At 62.6% G+C, this 14,519-nt stretch overlaps 2 protein-coding genes across 3 annotated transcripts; both read right to left on the reverse strand.

The window, feature by feature from the left end:
• Window positions 1-242: 242 nt before the first annotated feature.
• Window positions 243-3,362, reverse strand: RNASEH2C (ribonuclease H2 subunit C; the record flags this gene model as incomplete). Its single annotated transcript, XM_084635366.1, has 5 exons — window positions 243-405; window positions 1,409-1,528; window positions 1,849-1,961; window positions 2,247-2,434; window positions 3,217-3,362. 5 exons carry the CDS (start codon window positions 3,360-3,362, stop codon window positions 373-375), a joined length of 600 nt encoding a protein of 199 aa, XP_084491492.1. The 3' UTR covers window positions 243-372.
• Window positions 3,363-4,235: 873 nt separating this feature from the next.
• Window positions 4,236-10,415, reverse strand: AP5B1 (adaptor related protein complex 5 subunit beta 1). Of its 2 annotated transcripts, XM_084635536.1 has the most exons (3): window positions 10,361-10,415; window positions 9,333-9,507; window positions 4,236-7,045 (listed from the first exon to the last, which is right to left on the reverse strand). In XM_084635536.1, the coding sequence occupies exons 2-3, from the start codon at window positions 9,483-9,485 to the stop codon at window positions 4,445-4,447; spliced, it is 2,754 nt and encodes a 917-aa protein (XP_084491662.1). In that variant the 5' UTR covers window positions 9,486-9,507; window positions 10,361-10,415; the 3' UTR covers window positions 4,236-4,444. The 2 variants fall into 2 exon arrangements, with proteins under 2 accessions (XP_084491662.1, XP_084491661.1); XM_084635535.1 differs by lacking the exon at window positions 10,361-10,415 and having other exon boundaries at window positions 9,333-10,354.
• Window positions 10,416-14,519: the final 4,104 nt, after the last annotated feature.

Consider the following 14,519-nt stretch of genomic DNA (forward strand, 5'->3'; position numbering starts at 1 on the left):
TGCTGTGACTTGGGCCAGGCTTCAGCATGCCTAGGTTTTGCCCTCTGCCAGATGTTGAAGCTGCCTGTCCCAGGGACCTGAGGGATCAGTGTTTTCAGCATAAGGCCCATAGCATTCAGCCCTCCCCTCCCCAATCTTCAGCACAGAGGGCAGCCAGCCATGGACCAGGGGAGATGTTGTCCCACCCGTTTCCAGGTGCTGGCTCAGTGAGCTCTGGAATCATGACTCAGACCAAGCAGGCATCTCTGTGAGATCCATGTATTCTTAGCATGGAGCCAGCGCGCAGGGTGGTGGGGCCAAAACACTCCCCTGTGCAGACCCCAGAGGCAGCCAGTGGCTAGCAGTCCTGGGACCACTGCCTCCATTATGGGCTCACTGTTCCTTCTTCAACACTGGTGCGTGGATCTGCAATGAGAGAGGTGACCTGTCAAAAGTCACCTGCCCCCTGCAACCATGGGCTTCCAGCCCTGAAGGGACAGAAGTGCAGAAACAGCTGCTGCTGTTAGGTGTAGCACAGTACTGCCTCGAGGCCCTGACAAAGTGGGGAGGTCCCCCATTGTACCAGGCACTACACTGCTCCCCTGAACTGAGACTGGGGCTCCTGTTGGGCCAAGCATTTCACAAACACCCCATGAGACTCCTTGCTTTATGAAGCTCTGTCTAAATCAACAGAGTGGAGGGGAAACTGAGGCACAGGTGGGGGCAAGGACTTGCCCAAGGGCAGAAGTTGTGAGCCCCAGTCCTCCACTGCAATTACTTTGCCTTTGCACATTCCCCCACAAGAGGATAGTGCCCACCAGGCTGGGCAGAATACTTTGGACAGCATCTTCCATTTACCTAGTCAAGGCCCAAGAACACCCAGCGGCTCCTGGCAGGCCAAGACAGCCTCACCACTCTGCCCCCTGCTAGGCCTGGAGGCATTCCCCCTACTCACAGCTGCTGGGATACCAGGGATATATTATGGGGAAGGGGCATGCCTGGATATCCACGGAGGGTATATATCATGGGGTATAATTATTTCATCCCAGAGTATTTGACTCACTCTGTGGGGACAATCATTATGGCATTTACCAAGCCCCATTGCTACACAGCCAGCCCCCCTTCACTAGCAGTGTGTGTAGATGAATGCAGGGGTATTATGGGCTGTAATGGTTGCCTCATCCCTAGCAACTCAAGGGATACTGGGTGAACCACAGAAGCAGCCTGATAATTGGATGGGACAGGGTTGAGAACATACCTGTTCATTGCTATAATGGACCAAACGCAAAGCTAGTGTAAGTCTTTGTGGGATGGGGGGGATCTAGCCCTCCTCCACCCCTTTGTAGCTGCTGCGGCAGCAACACCAGCCCCTCTTACCATTCTAGGAGGGGGGTGGGGAACAACAGGAGAGCAGCACACCAGTACTTACGGCCTCGGCAATCCCTGGCCAGCTCAGAGCCAGGAGCAACCCATCATCCGCACTTGGAGCCCGCTCCAGGTTCCACACAGTTAGCGCCCTGAAGGTTGATTTCAGCCGCACTGTCCGCTCCTGCAGCATGGGAGGCTGGGAGTCAGGGAGGGACACAGGCAGTGGGACTGAGGGGGCCCCCAGCCAGCTCCAAAGCGTGAAGGTTAACACTACACTGTTCCCAGCTCTGATGGCCTTGTCCCCAAAGGGGCAACACCACCCCTTCCACCCAGCCCCAAAGGGGGCATAATGTGTCCCCAGAAGCTACCAGTGCCCCCTCCTGCTGGGTTCCAGCCCAAGGCAAGGCCAAGGGTCCAGCCCCACAGCCTTCCCCCAGGCAGCTGCTAGCATCCCAGGGCTACTTCTCCCCTATCCATCCAACACACCCCCACAGGGCTCACCTCCTCCTCTGTGCAGGGCCTTTGATCCTCCTTCAGAACCAGCCCCACATAACCTTGGGGCACCATCACCTCCTGCCCCTTGAGGCTCCTGCCACGGAAGGATACAGATTTCTCTGCAGGGAGAGAAACTGACACTGAGCTGGGGAGACAGGGGGACCTGGCCAGGGGATGCACTCGACTGAGAAATGGGCACAGCAACCCAGGTTCCATGCAAGGGTACTGGGGTCTATGCTGACTGAGGGGAGAGCACCCGTTATGGAGCCCTCACCCCATCCCTGCAACAGCACAGCACCTCCTGAGGTCAGCATTGATTGTAAGGGGCACGACCCCCCTAGGGAACCCTCATCCTGCTCCCTGCAGCACAGCATCCCCTGGCGAGTATGGAGGGAGTCACCAACCCTGCGAGCCCTGGCGGATGGCTGGGGTGAAGTATCTGTCCACAGGGGCGCTGCCATTGTGCTCCACCTCGCAAGGCAGCATATGTAGGACATCTTGGGGCGCCTCCCGCAGGGAGCTCAGGTCCAGCCGAACGGGGCTGTTGCTCTCAGACATCTTGCTCCAGAGGCAGGCACTGCTCAGCTGGGGCCTGGCAGGAGAGACAGCGAGAGGGGACAGCACAGCTTGGACAGCGGGCGGGGGAGGGTTGCGAGGACCGTTCCTGACCAGGGCGCCTCATCCCTTGGCGGGGGGGGGGGGCGGGGCAGCTCCTGACCAGGGCGCCTCGTCCCTTGGCGGGGGGGGGGGGGCGGGGCAGCTCCTGACCAGGGCGCCTCGTCCCTTGGCGGGGGGGGGGGCGGGGCAGCTCCTGACCAGGGCGTCTCGTCCCTTGGCGGGGGGGGGGGGGCGGGGCAGCTCCTGACCAGGGCGTCTCGTCCCTTGGCGGGGGGGGGCGGGGCAGCTCCTGACCAGGGCGCCTCGTCCCTTGGCGGGGGGGGGGGGGGCGGGGCAGCTCCTGACCAGGGCGCCTCGTCCCTGGGCGGGGCAGCTCCTGACCAGGGCGCCTCGTCCCTTGGCGGGGGGGCGGGGGGGGCGGGGGAGCTCCTGACCAGGGCGCCTCGTCCCTTGGCGGGGGGGCGGGGGGGGCGGGGCAGCTCCTGACCAGGGCGCCTCGTCCCTTGGCGGGGGGGCGGGGGGGGGGCAGCTCCTGACCGGGCGCCTCGTCCCTTGGCGGGGGGGGCGGGGCAGCTCCTGACCAGGGCGCCTCGTCCCTTGGGGGGGGGGTGGTTCTGGGGGCCAGGGGAGGAGCCTCGTCAGGAATCCACATCCCCACGTGGGCAGGACCCTCCCCGGGACGGGGCAGGAGTGTGGGGGCGTCTCCACTTCCGCCGGCTCGCCCAGCCTAGAGCCCCGCTCACCTGCCGCCCTCACCAAGCGTCCCGCGCGCAGCCTGAGAACGGGATCACGCCGACGGGAACCCCTTCACACCGCGCCGCACGCCTATCCTGGTGCATGCTGGGGGATGTAGTCCTGAGGCCAGCGCATTCCGCAGGAGGTAAGCCTCCCCCGCGATGCATGATGGGAGTGGCAGTCCCGCCCCTGGTGCATGATGGGGACGGTAGTTCCCAACCTGAGCAAAACCCCTCCCTCCGATCATGCTGGCCGATGGAGAAGCAGCCTCTGGAGCGCCTCCGTCTCCCCGCTGACCCACATGCTCTCCCGGGAGAGCAGGGCCTGGCTGGCGTGGGGGCAGGGATAGGACACTGGGTTGCCCGCTGGAGGGAGCCGTGCAGGGGGGCTGCTGTACCTGGGGGGGGAACATCCCTAATTCAGAGCCTGCTCAGCAGTTGCCATGGGGACAGCTGACTGCATTGCAAGTTGCATTCCCAGCAAAGCAGGGTCCCCCTCCCTGCACATTCCCCCACAGGCACGACCCAGGAGAGCCAGGCTTCAGGGGGCAGGCCAGCCTGGGCACCAACTTACCTTATTTGGGGGCACCAGAGCCAGGCATGGGGCACAGAAAACCTTTTCCACCCTGGGTGACAAAACACCTAGGGCCAGTCCTTGCTCACCAACCTCTGTACCAGCAGAGCAGCCAGGGACCGAACAGGCCTCAGAAACCAAACCCTCCTTTCAGCATTGGGCCCACAGGGCAGGCAAGGAGTCCTCCAGCGTGTGAGGGGGGAAATGCATCCCAACTGTCCTTTCAGCACTATAGCTCAGCTGCTCAAAGCAGCACCAGTGTTGGAGACTCCCCATTAGCTGGGAGCAGTACAGGAGCTCGGGCACACAGCACCACCTCATTGCACTCCCACAGATGCATAGCACCACCTCCACACTCCTCCAGCTCCACCCCATTGCATCTGCCCCCAGAACTCCCAATGCACCATCCCTGTCCCCACCCCAATGCACCCCTCCCCACATGCACTAAGTTGTTCATTTCACTGCAAATTTTACTTGCAAAAGGCATTTGTACAGAGCTTCAGAAATATACATTTCAGGCTCCCAGTCCCACTCAGATATTGGCCCCTCAAGGAGATGTATGCCCCTATTCCCACTCTCAAATCCCCCCCCCAGGTGGCTGGAGACATGTCCCCTTTACTCCCACTCACAGATACCCCTTGCTGGGGGATGCCCTCAATCCCTATTTCAGGCTCTGTCACTCCACCACCTTCCGCAGGTAGGCACTCAGATGGGGGAGCACCTTCCAGTTGTCAGTGCGAATGGTGACGCACGCTGCCCCCTGGGTCGTCTGTGCCTGCAGCAGCACATGGTAGTGGGGCGGCAGGGCTATGGCAATCTTGTAGGTGCCCGGATCCTCTGCCACCAGGTAGCTGGCAAAGTGAGCCTGCACCAGGACACCCAAGGGCTGTTGGGTAGTGGGCCAGCAAAAGAGGCTCTCGGCGCAGTCACCTGACCCATCTGGGCACAGGGAGGACCAGAGGGTGTCAAAGAGGTGGCACCGGCTCTCACAGTCCCAATTCACGGGCAGCGCCAGAGGCAGGAAGATGTCCGGAAAAGCCACCTGCAGTGGTTCTAGCTGGCTGCAGTAGGTGAGGCCAGTCTGCGTGGTGTACAAGGCGCTCACTGCCAGCTTGGTGGGGTAGGGGCAGCGGGGCTGCAGGTGGAGTGTGAGGAGGGGTGAGGGGTGGGTGGTGGAGAGGCAGGGCACACACACATCAGGCACTGGCTCATAGAAGCTGTCAGAGTGCTCGAAACGCAGCAAGAGGCAGAAGAGTCGCTCAGGGGAGGATCCTGTGTGGAGCAGCCGGTACGTCAGGCTGAGCCGAGCTGGAGAATGCAGCTCCAGGAGCCGTCGGCAGCAGTCCTTCACCTCCTGAGCATCAGCAGGGCACGGCTGGGAGGCTGGCGCTGGTACCAGGGTGGGCTTGGCTGGGGCCTCGCGCCGCAGCTGCAGCAGGGGTTGCGGGGCTGGATGCACGGTGAGTGCAGCGGTGAAATTCTCACTGTCTGCCATGATAGAGGAGGAGAGAGTCCGGGCTTTGAGGCGCCCACCAGGTGCCAGCACTGCCCCCAGCTTGTCCCCAGACAGGCAGGACAGGAGCGTGTAGTAGAAGCGGGCCCGATCCTGCACGTCCACATCCGGGTAGTTCAGTGCGATATCTTGGAGCAGCTCGGCCAGCTGGCACCCCATTGCAGGTGGCGGCTGGTGCTGCAGCAGGTTGCGGCAGACGCTCAGCAAAGCCTGGCCAATGTGCCAACCTCCCAGCTGTCCTGCACCTGCCAGCCGCCCCAGGCGCTGCAGAAATCCAAGTGTGCTGCCCTGCGGGACCCCACTCTCCTTTGCCACCCGGGCCAACAGCTTGAGGTGCCAGCCCAGATCTTGATCCCAGGGTGGCAGCAGCGACACGCCCACAGCCAGCTCCTGCAGGGCCTTGCTCAAGGATGTGGGCCAGGCTGGGTCATCCAGCACCGCCTGGGTCTCATTGAGCAGGTTGATGAGGTTGGGGGCCAGGGAGCAGCGCTGGTGATACAGCCTCACCAGGGTGCCCGTCAGCTCTGCCATGAGCTGTGGCCTTGAGTCAAAGTAGCGGGCAAAGAGGTAGGCAGCTCGGAAGAAGAGCCCAGTGGCCTCACACCCACCTTTGCCTGCCACGGTGTCTGCCAGTGCCAGGACATGCTCAAAGATATACCCAACACCCTGGTCAGCCTCGGGGCCCTGGTTTTCCAGGCACACCAGGCTCAGCAGGTTGAGGCGTGCCAGCATGGTGCCCGGGTCGTTGAAGAGGGAGGGGAAGAGGCAGGAGGCCAGGCGGGGTGTAAGCAGGACGGGCAGCCCCTCCTCAGAGCCAGAGCCCAGCGGGCGGTTCTCGGGGAAGTGCAGCAGGCAGTCGAGGTAGAAGAGTTTGAGGGGCGAGGGCAGTGAGGGATGCTGGGCCATGCCCACCAGGCGGCGCAGGAGGAAGGCCTCGTCCTCGGCCGTGAAGAGGCTGTCCGTGAAAAGCCCTTTGAGCTGTAGGCTGGCGTGCAGCAGCGCCACATGGGCTGTGCCAAACAACCGCACCAGCTGCGCCTTGAAGATGGCAGGTGACTGGGTGCGGATCACGCACACCACGTGGGCCAGATGCCACAGAAGCTGGCTCTGGGCAGGTGGTGTCAGCAGATAGGAGCCATCCAGCAGCTGGGACAGCACCGACTTCAGCTCCTTGGTCTCGGCCGGGGTGGGCAGCAGCAGCAGGCGGTCAATGGAGGCTGGAGAGACTGCCCCGGCGTTCCCCACCGCCTCCCAAGCTAGCCCCTCGTTGCCGGCCAACAATTCACTGAGGGCCCCCTCTCCCCGGCGGGCCAGCAGCAGCACGGCGTTGCGCAGGGCCAGGCTGTACAGCAGTGTATAGCCCTGGTGGACAGGAGTGAGCTCCTGCTGCTGCATGGAGTGCAGCGAGTCCAACCGCCGGGAGAACAGGCCAGGGTAGCAGCACTCCAGCTCCCTCAGACTCTCGCAGGCAGCCGCCCGCACCCCGCGGTCACCCGGCCCCTGCCGCTGGTCATTGAGGTCCGAGGCCAGGTGCAGCAGCAGAGAGAGGTAGTCACGGGAGGCCTGGGAGCCCTCCCTAAAGGCCTCAGTGGAGATAAGCACAGTCCCCACCACCACCAGCAGGTGGCGCCGCAGCCAGGACAACTTGGGTGAGTGGGGCAGCTGGGCAAAGTTAGCCAGGAGAGAGCCAGCCACCTGCTCGCCCACCTCGGGGCCTGGGCACAACAGGGTGGGAAACTCCAGCAGAAGGGTCAGCATGGAGACCTGCAACAGAGACAGAGACAGAGAGAGAGAGAGGAGTGCAGTCAGGGGGCTGCCGCTGTGGGCTGTGATGCACAGAGGCACCACCATGAGATAGAACGGGAGAGCCACTAACGGAACCCAGGAGTCCTTGACTCTACGCCCCTGCTCTAGTCCTTCCCAGAGCCAGGGATAGAAGCTAGGTGTCCTTGACTTTAGCAAAGCTTTTGACACAGTCTCTCACAGTATTCTTGCCAGGAAGTTAAAGAAGTATGGGCTGGATGAATGGACTATAAGATGGATAGAAGGCTGGCTAGATTGTCAGATTCAATGGGTAGTGATCAATGGCTCCATGTCTAGTTGGCAGCCGGTATCAAGTGGAGTGCCCCAAGGGTCGGTCCTCGGGCCGGTTTTGTTCAATATCTTCATTATTGGAGGATGGTGTGGATTGCTCCCTCAGCAAGTTTGCAGATGACACTAAACTGGGAGGAGAGGTAGATACGCTGGAGGGTAGGGATGGGATACAGAGGGCCCTAGACAAATTAGAGGATTGGGCCAAAAGAAATCTGATGAGGTTCAACAAGGACAAGTGCAGAGTCCTGCACTTAGGACGGAAGAATCCCATGCACCGCTACAGACTAGGGACTGAATGGCTCGGCAGCAGTTCTGCAGAAAAGGACCTAGGGGTTACAGTGGACAAGAAGCTGGATATGAGTCAACAGTGTGCCCTTGTTGCCAAGAAGGCCAATGGCATTTTGGGATGTATAAGTAGGGGCATTACCAGCAGATCGAGGGACGTGATCGTTCCCCTCTATTCGACATTGGTGCGGCCTCATCTGGAGTACTGTGTCCAGTTTTGGGCCCCACACTACAAGAAGGATGTGGAAAAATTGGAAGAAGTCCAGCAGAGGGCAACAAAAATTATTAGGGGACTGGAACGCATGACTTATCAGGAGAGGCTGAGGGAACTGGGATTGTTTAGTCTGCGGAAGAGAAGAATGAGGGGGGATTTGATAGCTGCTTTCAACTACCTGAAAGGGGGTTCCAAACAGGATGGATCTAGACTGTTCTCACTGGTAGCTGATGACAGAACAAGGAGTAATGGTCTCAAGTTGCAGTGGGGGAGGTTTAGGTTGGATATTAGGAAAAACTTTTTCACTAGGAGGGTGGTGAAGCACTGGAATGCGTTACCTAGAGAGGTGGTGGAATCTCCTTCCTTAGAAGTTTTTAAGGTCAGGCTTGATAAAGCCCTGGCTGGGATGATTTAGTTGGGGATTGGTCTTGCTTTGAGCAGGGGGTTGGACTAGATGACCTCCTGAGGTCCCTTCCAACCCTGATAGTCTATGATTCTATGACTCCCAGCCCCACTGCTCTAACTACTAGACCAGAGATGGGCAAACTTTTCGACCCAAGGGCCACATCGGGGTTGCAAAACTGGATGGAGGGCCGGGTAAGGAAGGCTGTGCCTCCCCAAACAGCCTGGCTCCCGCCCCCATCCACCCTCTCCCACTTCGCACCCCCTGACTGCCCCCTCAGAACGCCCAACCCATCCAACCCACTCTGCTCCTTGTTCCCTGACTGCCCCCTCCCAGGACCCCTGCCCCTAACCGCCCCCCTGGGACTCCACCCCCTATCCAATCCCCACTGCTCCCCGTCCCCTGACTGCCCCCCCACCCCTATCCACACCTCTGCCCTCTGACAGGCCCCCCGGGACTCCCACACTTATCCAACCCCCCTGTCCCCTGACCGCCCCCCTCCCAGAACCTCCATCCCATCCAACTGCCCCCTGCTCCCTGTCCCCTGACTGCCCCCCGGGATCCCCTGCCCCTTATCCAATCCCCAGGCCCTCTTACCATGCCACTCAGAGCAGCATGTCTGGCAGCTGTGCTGCTTGGCTGGAGCCAGACATGCTGCCTCGCTGTCCTGCAGGAGCGTGCAGCCCTGCCACCCAGAGTGCTGCCCGCATGGCAGCGTAGCTGCGGAGGAGGGGGAACAGCAGGGGAGGGGCCGGGGGCTAGCCTCCCCAGCCGGGAGCTAGCCTCCCCGGCCGGGAGCTTAAGGGCTGGGCAGGACGGTCCCTGATGTGGCCCATGGGCCATAGTTTGCCCACCTCTGTACTAGACCCAACTCACCTCCCAAAGCCAAAGAGACAACCCAGGAGTCCCACAAAGCTTTAACCACTAAACCCCACTCCACTCCTCTGTCAAAGCTGAAGATAAAACTGGGCAGTCCCTGTATAAACTTGCATTAGCCCATTACACCCCTCCCCAAGCGAAGAATAGAACCCAGGCGCCCTGCCAACCCCGCATACCTTGGTTTGCTCACTGATCCTCTCGCTGCTCAGGTCCTGAAGCAGCTCAGCCAGGAAGGTATCATCACTCCCATGGGCCAGAAGGAAGGAGGTGGGGCCTGCTCGGAAGGATGTTATAAGCTGGGCCCAGCTCTCCCCACTCCGCACACCCATGGCAACCCCTGGGAGGGATCACCTGGGTGGGAGAGAGAAGCCAGTCAGAGCAAAAGAGTGTCCCACACCAGAGCCACAAGCTGCTAGTCTCACTCAAGCCCTGCCCGAGAGGCGGCAGGACTGGACAGGGATCTTTGTATAAGCAGGCCCCACACCCTACCTCAGTGGTGACCACATCTCAGTGCCAGGGGAGGGGTCCCTGTATGTAATGGGATTATTGAACTGATAATCAGGACTATCTCTGGGGGCCAGGCTGCTACTAATCCAGTTTTAATCCAGGGGAAACTGAGGCATCAAAAAATGGGGCAAGTGGCAATCCCAGGAAAAGGGGAGGGGGCAGCTGGAGCGGCCCTGTGGGACACACAGATTGAGGCCAGGGACCCTTGGGGTTTCTGGGTAAGAACAAGCGGGGGCTGGGGGCGGGCAGGGTGTCCAGAAGAGTCAGAATCCTGGAGAACTGACCACTGCTGGGTGCCCGTCAGGGCTCCCGGGAATGGGAGGTCAAAGGCCCAGAGCCCCAGGCAGGGGAGTGTGGGCAATGGGGGAGGGGCCCATGATGGCCCCACGCAAGGGAGTGTGGGTAACAGAGAACATGGCGGTGCTGGGTCGGGGCCCCAGGGGATTGTGGGGGATAGGGAGCGGGGCATGTTGGGGCAATAGCCGGGGAGGGGGAATTGTGAGTAACGGGGGCGCTGGGGTGGGGCTTCCTGGCGGGTGTGTTGGGCGCGGGGTGTCGGAGTGCGGCAGCCCCAGATGGCCCCAAGGGGGGCCCAGGGACTCCCCACCCCGAGCTCAGGAGGGGACGCTCCCCCTACCCGCCGCCTGCACGGGGGAACCCCGGGGCATCCCCCTGAGTCCCAGCCCGGCCCGCTCACCACCCGACGCAGCAGCCGCCTCGGCCCGCCTTCCTGCTTCCCCGCCGGCCGCTAGATGGGGCCAGAACCGCTCGGCCGGGTGGTATTCCCCGGCCTGTGCCCGCGTCACTGCCCGGCCCCGCCCCCGGGTATCCCCCTCCTCGCGTCATTGCCCGGCCCCGCCCCCGGGTATCCCCCTCCCTGCATCACTGGCCGGCCCCGCCCCCGCGGTATCCCCCTCCCTGCATCACTGCCCGGCCCATCCCCCGCGGTATCCCCCCGCCTTGCTGCCCCCCGCTTCTCTACGTCCGCCCAGTATCCCCCTCCTCGCGTCACTGCCCGGCCCCGCTCCGCCCCCCCTCGCCTTACTGCCCTCCCCGCGTCACTACGCCGCCCCCACCCGGTATCCCCCTCCCCGCGTCACTGCCCGGCCCCTCCCCTGCGGTATCCCCCCGCCTTGCTGACCCCCGCGTCTCTACGTCCCCCCAGTATCCTCCTCCTCGCGTTACTGCCCGGCCCCTTCCCCGGGTATCCCCCTCCCCGCGTCACTGGCCGGCCCCGCCCCCGGGTATCCCCCTCTCCGCGTCACTGGCCGGCCCCGCCCCCGGGTATCCCCCTCCCCACATCACTGCCCGGCCCATCCCCCGCGGTATCCCCCCGCCTTGCTGCCCCCCGCTTCTCTACGTCCGCCCAGTATCCCCCTCCTCGCGTCACTGCCCGGCCCCGCTCCGCCCCCCCTCGCCTTACTGCCCTCCCCTCGTCACTACGCCGCCCCCACCCGGTATCCCCCTCCCCGCGTCACTGCCCGGCCCCGCTCCGCCCCCCTCGCCTTACTGCCCTCCCCGCGTCACTGGCCGGCCCCGCCCCCGGGTATCCCCCTCCCCACATCACTGCCCGGCCCATCCCCCGCGGTATCCCCCCGCCTTGCTGACCCCCGCGTCTCTACGTCCCCCCAGTATCCCCCTCCTCGCGTCACTGCCCGGCCCCGCCCCCGGGTATCCCCCTCCTCGCGTCACTGACCGGCCCCGCCCCCGGGTATCCCCCTCCCCACATCACTGCCCGGCCCATCCCCCGCGGTATCCCCCTGCCTTGCTGACCCCCGCGTCTCTACGTCCCCCCAGTATCCCCCTCCTCGCGTCACTGCCCGGCCCCGCCCCCGGGTATCCCCCTCCCCGCGTCACTGGCCGGCCCCGCCCTCGGGTATCCCCCTCCCCGCGTCACTGGCCGGCCCCTTCCCCGGGTATCCCCCTCCCCGCGTCACTGCCCGGCCCCGCCCCCGGGTATCCCCCTCCCCGCGTCACTGGCCGGCCCCGCCCCCGGGTATCCCCCTCCCCGCATCACTGCCCGGCCCATCCCCCGCTGTATCCCCCCGCCTTGCTGACCCCCGCGTCTCTACGTCCCCCCAGTATCCCCCTCCTCGCGTCACTGCCCGGCCCCTCCCCTGCGGTATCCCCCCACCTTGCTGCCCCCCCGCGTCACTACGTCCCCCCCATTCCCCTCCTCGCGTCACTGCCCGACCCCTCCTCCCGAGTTATCCCCTCTTCCTTACTTAGGGTGACCTGACAGCAAATGCCAAAAATCGGGACAAGGAGTGGGGGGTAATAGGAGCCTATATAAGAAAAAGACCCCAAAATCAGGACTGTCCCTATAAAATCGGGACATCTGGTCACCCTAGCCTTACTGCCCCCCCATTCCCCTCCTCGCGTCATTACCCCCCATCCTCCTCCGCCTAGTCACTGCCGTGCCCCTCCTGCCTCGCTGCTCTGGGTATACCCCGTCGCCCCGCAATATTGCCCGCCCCACAACTGGGGCATCGCCACTCCTCTCTGTCCCTGCCTGCTCCGCCTCGCCCCCCCAGACCAATGGGCCCATCCAGTCAGGGATTCCTCTCACCCTCAAGGACTGTCACCCCACATCACCCCATCCGTGCAGGATCCTCCTCAGTTTCAGGGCACTGGGTGGAGGGATATCGGGGGGTGCAAATCTAAGCTCATTGGCAGAGCTGGTGGGGAGCCCAGGGCTGGGTTAGCAGGGGAGGGGGGTCGAGACTGAGGGGCACAGACAGCGCTATTGGGGAGCCCAGGGCTGGGACAGCAGGGGGTGGGATTGAAGGGGGTGGCAGAGCTGGTGGGGAGCCCAGGGCTGAGTTAGCTGGAGGTTGGGGGTGACACGCAGGGCTGGCCTGAGAGATGGATCAGGGAGGAGTGGCAGGGCTCTGTCCCCAGAGCACCTAACGGAGGAGGCGATGGCTGAGTCCTGGCTCCGTTGCCCCAGAGGTCTGGGATGAGGGGGCAGAAGCAGGTGCCGACTTGCTTCAGTTTCGTTGTGTAACCTCTGAGTAACAGTCTCATGAAGCCACCCCAACCTGAGCCGCACCACAGACCTCGGCTAACAGGTTGCAAGTACCTAGGGGCTGAGCGGTGCTCCCTACCCTGCTATCGCAGCCTGCCCCCCCACAATGTCTGCTAATGCCCCTCAATCCCAACCCACAGCCTCTTGCTATCCCAGCACTGGACACCCCCCCCAGCTCTGCCAAGGCCCCAAAATCCTGACCTGCAGCCCCCTGCTATCCCTGGGACCCCTCCACCCCATGCATAGCTCTGTAGGGCCAAAGAAGACACACACGGAGGCAGATTGCGCCCCACTGAGCCGAGGGCATGACATGGGTTGGGCAGATGGGGAAAGAGACACAGGGCAGCCCGTTGTATCGCCCGCTCTTCTTCCCACTCCTCCATCCCTGTCACTATTTCACGTCCTCGCCCTGATCCAATTCCTGCCTCTGCCTCCCCCCTCGGCCAGCAGCCATGGCACTGCTGGGTTGGAGATTCGCTCTTGGCTTGGGGCTCAGGCACTGCCAGTGATCAAGGAGCCTGGGGCAGGTCCAGATCCCCCAGCACTGGGGGTAGGGGGTGAGGAGAGGGAGTTACTTGCACGGGGAGGCTGAGATAGGTTGGAGTGTGGGCGGGCGGTGAAACTTAACTGTATGGCAGCGGGAACGGGGCCTGCCTGGGGCACAGGGAGAGGCCCCCACATGGAGCCGGGAGCTTCCTGCTCCCCTAGCCAGGCGCGGGGGCGAGAAGGGAGGAACCCAGTGGCAGGAGGAGCAGCAAGGCCTGGCGTGAAGTGGGCCGGAGTCAGAAATCCTGGGCTCTGGGAAGGGAGTGGGGGCTAGTGGTTAGAGCAGGGTACTTCAGCCCAGGGCCCAGACAAATTCCACCTCTGTGGTCTATAGCCTGTCTCAATAAACGCTGCAGTTTCAATCGGATACAAAATTCTTTTTCACTTCCTGTCCAGAACTGTTATGTGATGTTACTGTGAATTGTTAAACAGCCCCGAGGCGGCTGCATCTCAGCCCTGGGCAGGGGATGAAAAGCGCTGGTGGTGTATCTTAAACATGGATCCATCTGGAGCTATTCAGTGTCTCTGGGCAGCCTCTCAGAGACGCCATCCCCATGAGCAGATGGGGAAACTGAGGCAAGGAGGGGGAAGGATCACCAGTGAGTCAGTGGCAGAGCTAGGGACAGCCCTCCCACCCCCCTGGTTCCGGCCGCACCCCTCCCGTCCACATCCAGACTGGTTCCCCCGCGTCTGCCCCATCCCTGCCACGAGACTCATCCCCCCCTGGGGCTGAGGCTGGGACGCGTCCCAACACCAGGAAATAGCCAGGTCGAAACTCCAGCTGGGATTTTGGGAGCACCCCAGCCCAGAGAGCCTGGCTGAGAGCCAGGACACCTGGGTTCTATTTGCAGCTGTGGGAGGGGAGGGGAGCCTACTGGTTTGGGGGGGCTGGGAGTGAGAACTGAGTTGTGTCTCCTCCTGCCCTGATTCTTGGGCTGGCTCCGAGGAAGTGGAGGTGCCTCAGTTTCTCTGGGTGAGTGGTTTTGATGCTGCTTCACCTGAGGGTTAATTAGCTAAGGTCTTTGAAGGCATGTTATAGACCCAGGCTATGTGCTGCAGTGGCTGTGCCACGAGCCTGGGCAGTGCCCAGCCCGGCTCATCATCACCAGCCTCACAGCTTGGTGCCCACGGAAACCGGCCAATCAAACCGCCCAGCCAGGAGAATCCCCTCAATGGAGCGAGGGGAAACTGAGGCATGGAGTTCAGGGGTTCTGCCTCACAGCCCCCGGCCAGGAGCAAGGCTAAACCCCAGGAGGCCTCGCTCCACCCCTAACCACTAGGT

The sequence above is a fragment of the Lepidochelys olivacea genome (genome assembly GCF_965140295.1).
Source record: "Lepidochelys olivacea isolate rLepOli2 genome assembly, chromosome: 7".
In the NCBI taxonomy this organism is placed as follows: Eukaryota; Metazoa; Chordata; order Testudines; family Cheloniidae; genus Lepidochelys; species Lepidochelys olivacea.

Coding starts and splice junctions, on each gene's coding strand:
- AP5B1 (XM_084635536.1), bottom strand. CDS start 9,485: ATGGGTGTGCGGAGTGGGGAGAGCTGGGCCCAGCTTATAACATCCTTC. Junction 7,046..9,332: donor GGATCAGTGAGCAAACCAAG/GTATGCGGGGTT, acceptor TCTCTGTTGCAG/GTCTCCATGCTGACCCTTCT.